General features: G+C 47.2%; 6 protein-coding genes across 6 annotated transcripts; 2 read left to right on the forward strand and 4 right to left on the reverse strand.

Annotated features, from left to right (window-relative positions):
- Positions 1-4: 4 nt before the first annotated feature.
- Positions 5-1843, reverse strand: fetC (putative ferrooxidoreductase Fet3; the record flags this gene model as incomplete). Its single annotated transcript, XM_056639973.1, has 1 exon — positions 5-1843. One exon carries the CDS (start codon positions 1841-1843, stop codon positions 5-7), a length of 1839 nt encoding a protein of 612 aa, XP_056505730.1.
- Positions 1844-2663: 820 nt separating this feature from the next.
- N7469_001054 (FTR1 family protein) lies at positions 2664-3949 on the reverse strand (the record flags this gene model as incomplete). Its single annotated transcript, XM_056639974.1, has 3 exons — positions 2664-3222; positions 3290-3860; positions 3919-3949. 3 exons carry the CDS (start codon positions 3947-3949, stop codon positions 2664-2666), a joined length of 1161 nt encoding a protein of 386 aa, XP_056505731.1.
- A 1003-nt stretch (positions 3950-4952) lies between these two features.
- On the reverse strand, positions 4953-5855 carry N7469_001055 (Drug resistance protein; the record flags this gene model as incomplete). The annotated part of the gene is made up of 2 exons (XM_056639975.1): positions 4953-5443; positions 5549-5855. The coding sequence occupies 2 exons, from the start codon at positions 5853-5855 to the stop codon at positions 4953-4955; spliced, it is 798 nt and encodes a 265-aa protein (XP_056505732.1).
- A 109-nt stretch (positions 5856-5964) lies between these two features.
- N7469_001056 (uncharacterized protein) lies at positions 5965-6327 on the forward strand (the record flags this gene model as incomplete). Its single annotated transcript, XM_056639976.1, has 1 exon — positions 5965-6327. One exon carries the CDS (start codon positions 5965-5967, stop codon positions 6325-6327), a length of 363 nt encoding a protein of 120 aa, XP_056505733.1.
- A 630-nt stretch (positions 6328-6957) lies between these two features.
- N7469_001057 (uncharacterized protein) lies at positions 6958-9101 on the reverse strand (the record flags this gene model as incomplete). The annotated part of the gene is made up of 6 exons (XM_056639977.1): positions 6958-7727; positions 7788-7900; positions 7954-8564; positions 8631-8776; positions 8829-8909; positions 8975-9101. The coding sequence occupies 6 exons, from the start codon at positions 9099-9101 to the stop codon at positions 6958-6960; spliced, it is 1848 nt and encodes a 615-aa protein (XP_056505734.1).
- Positions 9102-11765: 2664 nt separating this feature from the next.
- On the forward strand, positions 11766-13643 carry N7469_001058 (GMC family oxidoreductase; the record flags this gene model as incomplete). The annotated part of the gene is made up of 3 exons (XM_056639978.1): positions 11766-12712; positions 12764-13380; positions 13435-13643. 3 exons carry the CDS (start codon positions 11766-11768, stop codon positions 13641-13643), a joined length of 1773 nt encoding a protein of 590 aa, XP_056505735.1.
- Positions 13644-13858: the final 215 nt, after the last annotated feature.

Genomic DNA, 13858 nt, shown 5'->3' on the forward strand with positions numbered 1-13858 from the left:
CTAATCAACTGTCACTAGAAGCTGAACCCTCGTTCACTACAGCGGTCTTTTTCTTTTTAGACTGAATTCCCGTCGCACCATAAACAGAGATGAAGGCCATCCCAAGGAACGCGGACACGCATGAAAATACCATAGCCACAATACCCTTGGTGGTGAATCCAGATGGAAGCCAATCCACCTGTTTATTCTGACCAGTCAGATCCAGCCAATCCTCAGTATTAGCAGCGGCATTACCCTCATACGCCACGCCACCAGCTCGACAGCTATCATAAGCTTGAGAGGAAACCTTTTCTTGCTCTTGAATCTGCTCTGGTGCTTCCACGAGAATCATAGCAAGACCCTGGGATAAGTGCCAGTCGATGTGGCAGTGGAAGATCCAGACACCGGGATTATCCGCCACAAAACGGAGTACGACATAGCCCTGGGGTGGGAGAATGATCGTATCGCGGCGAATGGGATACTGCGGGAAAGCTTGGTGGTTGGATGGATCATATGGCACGGGGTCGCCATTGAGATAGTCATAGAAATGCTCGCCATAAGCAGGGGCACGGTCGATAACTTGGAAGTTGTGACCGTGTAGATGGAACGGATGGGAGCCAGTATCGCCGTTATTGAGAATAATCTCCACCACCTGGTTCTTTTGAAGAACGGTTGGGTGGGTGTACTCGCCGTAAATTTCCTCGTCTGTAGAGTAGTTCCCTGATGAGAGAACGGAATAAAGAGTCGGAACTTTAGGTCTCGTATAGGAGATATTGTTGAAAAACGCGTAGCCTGCACCATCGGCAAGATCTTGCATAATGACTGTCACATCGATGGTAATATCGGGGTCGGGAAGAAGCTCCATGTGGTCGTAGGGAACGAGGCTCGTGTCATCGATGGGGTTTAGGGAAGAGGACTGATCCACTTTCATGACTGCTTGAGGATAGTCGGCGTCCTTGTTATACTCCAGCCAGCTGGTACTGTTGAGCTGCAGATCAGACGGAATTGTATCGAGAAGTTGCGAATCAGCGACCATGACGATGGGATAGTTCTTATCTGTGGAATTTTTGGTTTCCACCAAGATGGTATAGCGCTGCGCAACGGAGATATAAAGTATGCTGGTCTCAGCTGGCTCTGTGTATACACCATCGATTTCAACAACCTTGAAAGTGTGGTCCTCGATATAGAAATACTGAGCCACGAAAGCACCGACATTGATCAGATGCAAGAGGTATGTTTTCCCCGCGTCCACTGGAAGACTTGTGGACGTTGTGTCGTTCATGAGAAAAGCCTGCGGAACAGGCTCCGCACCAGTAGGATTGGTAAGAGTGATCCATTTGATATCTTCGACGAGCTCATGATACCAGTCACTCATAGTCAAAGTGTATTCCTTGTCGTACATATCGTTGTAGTAGGCATCCTTATCATGCACGATCAGAGCCTGGCGGTAGCCGTCAGGATAGCAGTTGTTGGTATGGCAGTGGTACCAATATGTGCCATTCTGATTGATAGTGAAATTGTACGTGAAAGATTGACCTGGCGGGACAGGGCACTGGGTCACCATGGATGCACCATCCATTCCATTTGTGCCATTCTGGAACATGCCATGCCAATGAATAGAAGTGTCTTTGTCGCCGAGACCATTGTACATGTTAACCACGAGACGATCACCCTTATCTACCTCGACGACGGGTAACGGCCACTGTCCGTTGATACCAATGACCTTCCTCTCTGCCAGGCCATCCGGGTTAGCGGTGACCCAAGTGACATTCCAGTCATATGTGATCGTTTTGGCCTGGATGCATTGGAAGAGACATAGCAATGCTGTCAGGCGAAGGAGCAAACCTGCCAACGAAATCCCCATTGCCATGAATCGCTTCTAATCTGGCAGATCGAAAAATATGAAGAGGGGCTAGAGAAATTCAAAAAAATAATCCCACGATCCTAAGAGAAAGGTTAAACATTCGATAAGATTATCAATCTAAAAGTTTCCATCCCACCCCTAGCTTAGGGCGAACTTGCTTCGAGACCCTTCGGGTAACGAGCCCCCAATACACGACAAACTGAAAATTACAAGCAGCACAAGCAAACCCAAAGGCACAGACCGCCAGACCCGAACAAAAGGGTGGAACCACTGCTTTCAACGCGGCACATAAGGGTAATTCCGGAAAGATGCAGATCCGCGTGGGCTGCTATATTGACAGGCAAATATTCTAAAATTGCCGAGTTGGGGTCCAGGACGACAGAAAACTATTCAATGCAAAGAAAGTTGGAAGGCACCACGATGGAGAGATCAACATGATTGAGATCAACAGGACACGGGAAAAAGTGGGATGGTTGACAATTTGTGCGAGAAGGCCCGGGTTAAAGAGGGGGGGCCCAATGAAAGGCGCAGTCCAGCCCATTCGATGGGACCAACCACCCACTAAGCTTCGCTAAGCCTTCCTCGGTCAAGCACTAGTCGCCTGCCCGTTACAGTGGCAGCTGTAATTTCCGTGTTTTTGCACTTTGGAAATTTCGTGTCATGCCATACATAGTAGATTAATTTATTCAATCTACACTACAATACCACAGGAAAGTTTTTTTTTTTTTTGTCTCATAAAATTCTGGGAAGATGGTTTTTTCTCTCCCCACTTCCCTTGTTACATTAGACATACATAGTCACAGCCGAGGTTGCTGATTTTTCATGCCTCGACTTGCTTTGCAGTGGTAGACACCTCGATACCAGAATTTTTCTCTTGACCGAGGACACCTTGCTCAACGGCACCGCTAGCAATAGCAGGGCTCGCATCTTCTTCGTAAGGCCTTCGAAGGACAAATGCTTTACATCTGGCCTTGAAGCTCGTTACCTTTTGCATGGCAGGGTCGATGTATGGGAGGGGTCCACGGCGCTCGCGGTACATCATGCAGGCATAGGCAATCATCACGCAAATCCAATACAGATTATAGGATATCACCGATCCATAAGTGGCAGAGTTGGTCCATCCCAGTAACGCATTGAATATACCCCATCCGCCGCCACCACCCAGCTCAGGATTGCAGCAGTTGACATGCCAGACACTCTGATTAATGTCGTAGGATCCGGGACCAGAACCAGTTTCGGAGGAATCACCACCGATCTTCTTGTTCCATGTATTGTTCTGAAAATACCAAACACCTCGTGAGAAAAGACCGCCGGCGACGAGATAAAGGAAACAGGTTGAAATGATCAGGAAGATTTGCATGGACGTCTCTCGCCCACCCCTTGATAAGAACTATACTTTAGCGTTTCTTCTCTTCTAGTAGAAGATGAGAGTTTCTTTAAACGTACCTGTAGATCAAATAACCGACCAAGATACCGGCTGCAAGGCCACAGAATACGGCTAGTGGAAAGGAAGATGCTGGCAATCCGAGGCCAACGCCGCCGACATAAACAACTGCCTCCAAACCCTCACGCAAGACAGTGATAAAGGGAAGCGTGAACATGGCATATTTTTCCAGCCATCGCTTAAAACGGCCTTTACGAGATAAATCAGGGTCAGTCTCTTGCGCGAGGGCTTTAGCAAGCTTGACACGCCATTTATCCTGCAGCTTAGACACGCGCAACAATGCAGCTCCCATGATGGTGATAATCAAGGAGGCCAGAACACCTAGCACGCCCTCCCAAATATCCTCTGTTTGGGAGAAGGTATCGGTTCCAAGGCCATAAAATGCACCGATCATACCACATCCCACAGCCAGACAGAGAAACAGACCCAAACCACATCCTAGCCAAACTTGTTTCACAAGTCTCTTGTACGTGACTTGATCCTGTCCACCTCCTAGGGATTGCTTCAGGAAAGCCAACAGGACAGATACAACCACAGTTGTCTCCAGACATTCTCGGAAACAAATGAAGAAGACTGTAATTTTTTGAAATCAGCCATCACCATCCCTTGCAAGGAACTATCCATATCCTACCAGTGACCGCAAAAACCGGATTATTACCCATTTTGACCGAGAGCCGGGTCGTCTCCTTGAAAAAAGGACAATGAAGCAAGAGATGTAGACACAAATCGAAAAGATCGTGAAGGAAAGACTGATTGATAAGGGCGCGTGCCCGTGGAAAAAGTACAAAGTTTGAAATACCAGAAACCTTACCGGAAGTGAAAAATACTAGCGGGTCCCCGCTCGCCGATATCAGATCAAAGTTCGACGATCGCCTCGTGTTTGTCTGGTCTGCGATATGCACTGGGACCAGTTAAAATGCTTTTTTATTTCATTAAATCCCCGCAACTGCCGCCAGTGAAAGCCCCATGGGATCCCAGAGGGCTTGCACGTGTGTCACGGACGAGAGATGTCTGGATGCGGTGGAGAGAGTGGCCCTAGTCTAGATGGCTCCAACGCTGCGACCTGATTTCCATCTTGAGGTTTTCCCAAAAACTTTTTTTCTCTTATTCGTATTTTACCCCTGCATTGGAAGGTGCGTTGCAGCAGTAGAGATGTTAGCCGATAAGATGACAAGGTTAGAGCAGCCATCATAAGATTATCTGATTGATTATTCAAGGTTTCCGAGGTAGAGTTCCAGCTCTAGAAAACTTAAATTACAAGCTGGTAAAAGTCTAAAACAGAACCACTGTCATTGTGGCTCAAATTTTGCTCGTATCGTACCATGTTCGCAATGACGACGAGAATGTGATTTAATTAGGTCTGGTGGCACACGGCCTATTTCCATTTCTGGACATGTTTTGCATTTGATTAATTTTACCCAGAACTGATGTGTCAAGGTGGATTAGGTTGCACAGAAATCCTAGCCATCGACTTGAAACAGAGCAAGGTTCATGGCTCAGATAAAATTTTTTCGTCGGTGCTGCTATCTTCAGCATCGCCCCCCTTGCTTGGACCTCCGTTCTTCCCAGTAACACTTGATTGTGAAGATCACGCTGAGGAATATGCCCAATCCTCCCAGCGCCGTCGAAAAGTACAAGGCTCCACGATAACCCTTCAAAACATCGTTAGGTGTTGTCCCTCCATTGTTGACATGCGTTTCCACGAACGAAACCGAGGCTCAATGAGATACTATAGTTCACTACAGTGGTCATCAATGAGGCAGCAATACCCTGGTGCTTCCTTTCAACGGAATCGGACAGCATCAGCGTTGCCGCAGGGAAAGACAAGTCCATGCCCCAGGGAATCACCAAAAGTGTGACAAAGGTCAAAGCCCAGTAGGTTTGATCAACGGGCGCGATAGCCGTCAAGATATTCCCTAGCGTAAATACAGTCATCAACATCATCATGATCCACCCTGGGCGCATTCTGGCTATCAAAATTCCAGCAATGAAACAAGCAGCGATGCCCACTGGGGAAACGGGAATGAACTCGGCAGACGCGATTAGTGGGGCTCCTCTTGGGGAACTCCATTTCAAAGCGCCAGTAATACCAGATCCAGGTACCAAAGGCGCCCCAACCACAGGCAACGCAACCCAGGACAAATGAAACATTCCGACTGAAGGCCTGAAATGGAATAAGAGGATGCTCCGCAAACCGAAACTCGACGACGAAAAATGCTGCCAGCAGCAAGATACCAATGATCAACAGAATGTAGACATACGGGGTGCTCCATCCCGCAACGGGTGCTTGATTCCAGGCGATATTGACGAGAACGAGCCCGCAATCCCGCAAGCTGCGCCCGTAGCATCGAGGGCCTTGAGAAGATCGATGAACGAATTAATCTCATACGGATTGTCATGGTGAATCGAGTGTACAACAATAGATCCCAGAATGGCGCAAACAACTGACACAATAGCCTGCGTCCAGAAAGTCCATGGCGACCACGCAATTTGTGAGAAGAGGGCTCCGAAGATGGCCCCAAGAAGTGCGCTGTTTGGGGCAACAGCACCGAAAAGGGCGAAAATCATGGCTTTTTTTCTTTCCTGGTAGATATGTGGCACCGAGAATAGCCAATCCGTTGGGTAGTAGCATAGCGCTACCGATACCCTGAAGAACACGTGCAATGATGAAAAGAATATGATTCAAATAGACTCTGACTCCAGCCACCAGGGACCAGATTGCGAGCCATATGAATCCCGTGAAGAACATTCGTCGATACCCGAAAAGATCGCCACATCGTCCGAAAATGATGATGAAAGTACCGACGGTCAAAGAATAACCTGCCAGGAACCAACTGAGGATTCCAGAATCGGTAATCCCGAAGTTTTCTTTCAGTATGTCGAGATTGGGAAGACAAACTCCAACATTAGTTTGTGTCATGAACTGGGCCATGCAGACCAGAGTGATGAAGAGCGTCTCACGCAGGGGCGAAAAGGTCGCCGAAATCGATTGCGTGGACTGCACCGGCTTCAACTGATTTCCCTCGACCCCCATGGCTAACAAGTAGCGTTTTCTTGTTTCCACATGGCTAACAAAGAGGTTGAAAGTGAAGATTTACCTCATGGCTGACTCCGTGAAAGTAATCGCGAGCCACTAATTGTAGCTCCAGACCCAGGAACCATTAACTATCGATCAGTCAACTTTCGTCAAAGTTTTCCACCAGTTAACCCAAATTTGACAGGGTTTCGGGGGTGAGTTGTGGGTCAAGTCGGAATTATTCCACGTTGAGTCGAAGCCGGGTTGTTTTGGCATATCAACGGGCCACTTTCGGCTCCGCTTGATTTCGGGAGCTCCTAATTGTTTCCCGTCGAGGTTTTTTAGAAGTTTTACAGGGACTTGAGAATATGGCTTATTTAGACAGTAGAGATATCCCAAAGACATCATAGACTGGAGTACAATTTTGAGATGATTCAATGATATAAATTGATTATTTGAAGCAGTTCAAGACCTCCTTCGCGTGGCTCGGATAAGCCGATATACGGATCATGCATACATTCATGGACAACGCCAGGATATTATAGCTTCAAGACCAAAATCTTTAAATTCCTTACGCCGCTGAATCACGACGAATTTTAACATTCAGCTCTCTTCAATGGTTATAGACCCCTCCCACTGAATAATAGGCCGAGACTATTGTGTCTCCGCGATGTGATCAATATGACCGAGAACTCTTAGCATCACATCCTGCAGCTTGGCTGCACATTGGGCCTGATCATCCAGCACCTCGTTACACCGCCATGAAACGAATCTGTCCGGGCGAACAAGAACACAGCCGGTTTCGTCAACGCCACGAACTCGAGCCCAATCGAAGTAAACGTCCTCATAATCCTGGCGGAACCCAATTGAATACGAGTTTATTTTGACGCCCAATTCTCGACCAACTTGATCTGCAGCCAGTTTCCAGGCTCCACCTCCGATTCCGGTGTAGATTGTATAAGCGCCTTTTCCTGCTAAGTCAATACTGGAAATACGCTGAACTGGGGTGGCATTGTTAAGCCAGACATGAGGCACTCGGCAGCCGGGATACGTGCTTCGCGTCAGAACCAAATCGGGGTCCTGTGCGACTACCTCGGGAGAAAAGAAGGAAGACTTTTCATCCTTCGTATGCACCGCATTACTCTGATAGAACTGACCCATTTCTGTCCCGAGCGCATGGTACTCGTGCTCGGTTTCTGCGATAGCAGCCTGTAAGGCGGCACGACGGGCACGACCTTCAGGGGTTGCGTGTGTCAATTCGTCGAGTGCATGTTGCCGCTCCTCGGAAGTTGGTAATGAAACTCCAAGTGCTTCCCAAACTGGGCCGTGATGTCGGAATGATTGATTTGCGCGGGTCACGACTCCGCGACCAACAGGCTGGCGTTCTGTGGAGTAAGTTTCGAGGATAGAAGGGGATGCTTGGCCTGTAATATATGATGAGTGAAATGTTCACTTTTAGGGGGCAAAGAACAAGATTGACTTACCCTTCAGAACATAAGCAACCTTCCAGGCAAGGTTATAAGCATCTTGAATGCAGGTATTCGAGCCTAGCCCGTTGGAAGGCGGATGTCGGTGCACCGCATCACCAAGACAAAACCTATATTTTTAATCAGCAAAAAGAGAAGTAAAATCTGGAAAGATCAAACATACACTCTGCCATTCGAGAACTTCTCTGCCACCACGTCGTTAATGCGCCACTTGGAAACACCCAAGATCTCCGTATGAATTGAGTCATCACCGATAAACTCCTTCATTCGAGACAGCCATTCCTCATTCGTTGGTTTGCATTCTAACTCCTTTCCCCGTTCAGGAAGAACGATAAAGAGCCATTCATCCCATGGCTTGACCATTCTCGCGATACACGCCCAGCCGAAGAGAGGGTGCTCCCTGTCTGGTTGTAAAAGCCAGTGTAGATTGCCAATACGATATTGCATGTGTTGCGAGAGGTCTGCCTTCAAATGCACGTTAAATGCGAGTCCTTGATCTGGTCTGACATCTAGCGGAAGCTCAGCCTGTCGCAGCACAGCGCTCCGGGCCCCATCCGCACCGAAGAGGTACTTCGATCGAATCTTGTATTCCACCCCTGTAACATTGTCACGCAATGTCGAGGTCGTGCCTTCTTTGTCCTGGGTAAAGCTCACGAATGAGGTATCAAATCGGCAATTGAAGCCATGTAGGGTGGCGTAACGAACGAGGATGGGTTCCAGGAGTGTCTGCGGGAGATCAACGGGGTCACAGGGGCTGGCAATTTCATAGTCGCCCTACGATCAATCAACTTAGCTTCCAAGATACCCTGCAATGAGGAAATTAAATCAATATCAGAATACCTTGCGTTTCGGGTCATGGCCCCACGAGTGAATACGTGCGAATTCCTCTCCTGTCATACTGTATGCCCACCGCGTGTGCATCATATTCATTCCATTGGTCGCAAGACGATTGCATTCAACATCGAGCCCAATATCACGTAGGCACTCTAATAATGTATTTAGCATATGAAATATCCAGGTAATATGTACAAAACTTACCCATAGCGGCCATGTTTGTTATGTGTGCCCTAGGAGTATCGGCATTTGTGGAGCAAGAGCTGACAACCATGCCTCGAATTCCTGTAGTACAGCTGTAAGTTTCCGGCTGAAATGGTATAAATAAGCCTGTGGGAGATAGAGCTAACCGTATGATGCTAGAAAACATGCTAGAGAGGCACCAGCTGGTCCAGCGCCCACAATGAGGACATCTGTCGTCGTAATTGTTGCTGGTTTTTGGCTGCCAACACCATTGCTCAAATTCACAACTGTCATCGTCGTGTATAATGATGGGTATAAAAATCACGATGAGGAGAGATCCAAACACGAAATCCAAAGGTTTGGAAGGCTAGTTAGGTTGTTCGAGTCACTGCGGGTTACTACTTGTAATTCGGGTCAATCGATGGGCTCTAACCTTATCCCCGGATGGCCAGGTGCCAGTCACGACATATTATATCTCTTACGAAAAACAAAAAAAAGACCTCTGCCTCCAGTAATTTAATTTTATGACCAATAGCAAGAATATCTCTATTCAAAACGTATCAACTCAGCAGAATTTCATGAAACACCAACCCAAACAGATTAAGACTTGCTTGCTCCACGTAGTTGAGCTTAGGCAAGTAAGGATCGTCGCGGGTATTAATTCGACTAAGATTTTTCGCGGCAACCTTTTCAGCAAGCGTTGATCGGCCATCTTATCAGATGACATGGCTAAACACGGAAGAGCAGTCGGCTAATCTGTTGAACGGATATCCGCTATTCACAGTCGGCAATTTTTGGAAGATCTCCATGATCTACATAGTATGCTTATATCCCAAGCCGCGTGGTGTGCAGTAGTGTCCCCGCCATGATGTAGTTGATGATGAGCTTGTGAAAGCAACCTCGGGACTTTGGGGAAGTAACATTATCTTTGTTGTAACCAGGAAATACAAAAACTTTACGTTGTTGATTAGCGAGGGCTACAAAAGACTCCGGTTATCTCATTGAGGTAACTTGATGCTCAAGTATACCCTGAAGCATATCCCATCCACGAGCATAACATTAAAGCAACCTTGGAATGTCCGACACAAAGATTGGGTTTTTGATTGCCAGTCGGCCAGATCATGAAAGTGTTTCTGAGGCGGTATGCCAGACACCCTGTCTACTAGAATGAATGAGATTGAATAGACCGCTGATGGGATCTAGAGATCATCTCCTAATCCGTCTGCTCGAGAACAATCGATGTCTCTTCCGTTCTTCAGTGCCAGCTCCCTTCATTATCGAAAAGCTGTCAATCAGTACTACCATTATCAGACTGCCTGGGGCGTCATTATACAGAAAATAGGATGGATCAATTAGCAAATGAGAATTTGAAACTGATTCGGCTTTAAAGCAAGTCGCTATGACAATGAAGCGCGATGAAAGACCTGGGATGCTTCATGGCCATTTTCGATGCTACAAAGACTCTTGACCGAGGAGATAACAACGATACTCTAGCGGGATGATCGTTTCTTCTGATTATTAGTCTACCTTGCTGTGGTATGTAAAGTTATCGGACGTGTAGCGGGGGCTTGTTAGTAACTACTGCATGCAGTACCTCATAGATATCCCGTATCAAAATTTCCTATCGTTGGTTGAATAGAAAGCTAAGCTTTCAAATATATGGAGAAGAATTACTGAATAGTATTGGCGGAATGGCAATTGAGAGAAGAAGATCAATGGGGCTTTCGCGAAGCTTATTTCAGGCTTGTGTCTCGAAAAAGCTAAATCCTTCGGGGTGATCACTGATTTTGCGACCCGCGTTGGATATTCAGCTTCTTAATGGAGTAAGATGAGGGCGTTTCCCAAGTCGCTTGAGATTGAGTTCCATTTGCGCACCCAGACACACCAGGGAAAGATAATTGGACATCTCGCCCCGCACATAAGGCCACTCGGATCGAGAAGTTTGGGTTGCCTATAAAAGTATTGTATACTGTACTCCATCCGCATGCAATAGAGAGCAAACCTTAATTCGGTGGCTTTGATTCTGCCGCCGGGATGATCTTATCTGATCCTTTTTCCCGTGCCCGCCGGTGAAGACATCCTCTCCTTTTATGATGACTAATTTTGGAACGACTAATTCCGCTCTTCTCGAAGATACTCAGCCACTTTTCTTTGCTGACTGATGTTTATGTGATGCGATACGTTTCAATTATAGTTACTTCAGTAGGTGTCATGTTTTAGGACCATGAGCCCCTTTGAGAGTCCGGTGAATTAACTTTGAGGGAGTTCTCCACTCACATATACCCGTAATTACGCCGACCGGACTGATCCTACAGATGCCGACCATTCGCCGTGTCGATCTTCTACCGGCTCGGTTTCAAAAGTTCTTGGGCCGTGTTTGTCGGGCCAGCCGTGTTATCCGACGACCCAAAAAAATTGTTTCCTAGTAGTGGATGTAGACACAGCTGCCTGCTGAACTCGGAGGTCAGAGGTCACTTTGATAGCTGGCATTTCACAAATCTCTATCTAGGGACACACCATTTTGACAAGCTTTTATATAGAAAAGTCTACGAGTCTACTCGGAAAAGGCATATTGCAAGCGCATACTATTCTATGAGGCCGAGTACTAATTTCAACAACTTCAATCTGAGGGTGCAGATGTACTAAAGGATCCATCAAAGATTGTTCCTGTCGATCACACCATGTCAGATACGTGATGTACTTTGGAAGCAAGAGTGGATCTGGGTCCCAACTCAATTTTTCCAAGACAACCACATTATACGCCACGGCATGCTTTATAATGATTTGTGATGTTCTATGGGGCTCCTGGTATCGGACTTGGTGTGGAAAAATGTGGATTGTCGTAAAGATTCTAAAATGCTAATTATGTGTAATAGAAAGTCAACAAAGGATAAATAGAAAGTGACTGCCTTGCTGGTTCATACTCGTAGTGGTGACATTCAATCAAGCGAATCCATCATGCGCAGCCTCACAAGCCTTGTCTTACTGCCATTGGCAGCTGCTATTCCTCATGTTTCCCGTGTATCGGAACCTACCTTTGACTACATCATCGTCGGAGGTGGTACTAGTGGACTGGTTGTCGCGAATCGACTTTCTGAGCTTAAAAACACCACCGTTCTCGTTATTGAAGCAGGAGGATCGTCATACAATAATACCAATGTAACGAGCACTGGAGGATATGGCACAACATTTGGCACCGAAATTGACTGGGCATACCAAACGGTCAACCAGACATATGGTGGCGGAGCCAAGCAGACAGTGCGAGCTGGAAAGTCCCTTGGCGGATCTACCGTGATCAACGGCATGGTTTATACCCGTGCCCAAAGTGCTCAAATTGATGCTTGGGAGGCCGTTGGAAACAAGGGTTGGAACTGGGATAACCTTTTCCCTTACTACAAGAAAGGTGAAAACTTCCAGGTCCCTACCGACTACTCTTGGCTGGAAGGTTCCGGAGTTGCTTATGATCCTGCGGATCATGGCTACAAGGGGCCTCTGAAGGTAGGCTGGTCCGAAGACCAGCTTAACGATGGATTGGCGCAGAAATTGAATGCCACATACCAGAATATGGCTGTGCCTATTCCTTACAACGAAGACCCCAACGGTGGCCAGATGGTCGGATACTCTCTTTACCCCAAGACAGTGGACTCAAAATTGAACATCCGTGAGGATGCTGCCCGCGCCTACTACTACCCTTATCAGTCCCGAAGCAATTTCCATGTTTGGCTTAACACGAATGTCAATAAAATCACATGGAAGAATGGCGACGATGCTGTTGCTGATGGCGTCGAGATCACAATGGCAAATGGAACTACTACCAGCATCAAGGCTGCTCGTGAGGTCATCCTTGCGGCTGGCTCTTTGAAGTCGCCCGTCTTGCTTGAACTTTCGGGCGTTGGAAACCCAGAGTAAGTCAGCAAATACTCTTCTTGGTCTTGAATATCTACTAAGTGAAACAGTATCCTCTCCAAGTATGGTATCGAGACCAAGGTAAACCTGCCGACTGTCGGTGAGAACCTTCAGGATCAGATGAACAATGGACTAGTCTACGACTCCAAGACAAAGTACACTAAGTCTCCTGACTATGTTGCGTATCCATCTGCTAGCCAGATGTTCCCTAATGCTACCGCCGTCGGGAAGAAGCTTCTGGCGGACCTCCCCAAATATGCAGCCCAGGTCGCTTCTGCCAACGGCAACATCACCAAGGCGAAGGATATTGAGCGTTTCTTCAAGATTCAGTGGGATCTGATCTTTAAGTCCCACATTCCTGTCGCAGAGGTACTAATGGAGCCCGCTGGTTTTGTCTATGACACTGAATACTGGGCAACTGTTCCTTTTGCGCGTGGTAATGTCCATATCTCCTCCGCTGACCCAAGTGCGGCTGCTTCTATCGATCCCAAATATTTCATGCTGGAGTTCGACCTCCAGGCCCAGATTCAAGCGGCGCGCTTCATTCGTGAAGTATTCAAGACCGAGCCTTTCGCCAGTATGGCCGGTAACGAGACCAAGCCCGGTTTCTCCGACGTCGCTGCAGATGCGAGCGACGAGGGCTGGGCTTCGTTTATTAAGAGCAGCTGTAAGTATTGTGAAGAATTGATGATTCAGCGACTTATCACTAATCCTTGAACAGACCGATCCAACTTCCATCCGATCAGTACTGCTGCTATGATGCCAAAGGAAGTCGGTGGTGTGGTTGATACCTCCCTGAAAGTATATGGCGTTTCCAACGTTCGTGTTGTGGATGCATCTGTCATGCCTTTCCAAGTGTGCGGGCATCTTCAGAGTACTATTTATGCTGTCGCCGAGCGTGCAGCTGATATTATTAAGGCCCGGATCTAGATTGCTAGTACCTAACATGTCACTCGTACGGCGCTTACCAGTGAATACCGACTAGTAATAGATAGATAAACCCCGAGACTAAAAGATGATATTGATAGCTAGGTTCTTACCATTAACTACACTCTATCTACCGTATAAAGAATTCATATCCATATTGTTATCCTATAACGGCATGTGGAGGCATAGGGCCGTGTTGATTCTATTTTGAGTAGAGT

The sequence above is a fragment of the Penicillium citrinum genome (assembly GCF_028827155.1).
Source record: "Penicillium citrinum strain IBT 23319 chromosome Unknown utg000001l:1.0-4955037.0:1.0-4956770.0, whole genome shotgun sequence".
NCBI classification, from domain to species: Eukaryota; Fungi; Ascomycota; class Eurotiomycetes; order Eurotiales; family Aspergillaceae; genus Penicillium; species Penicillium citrinum.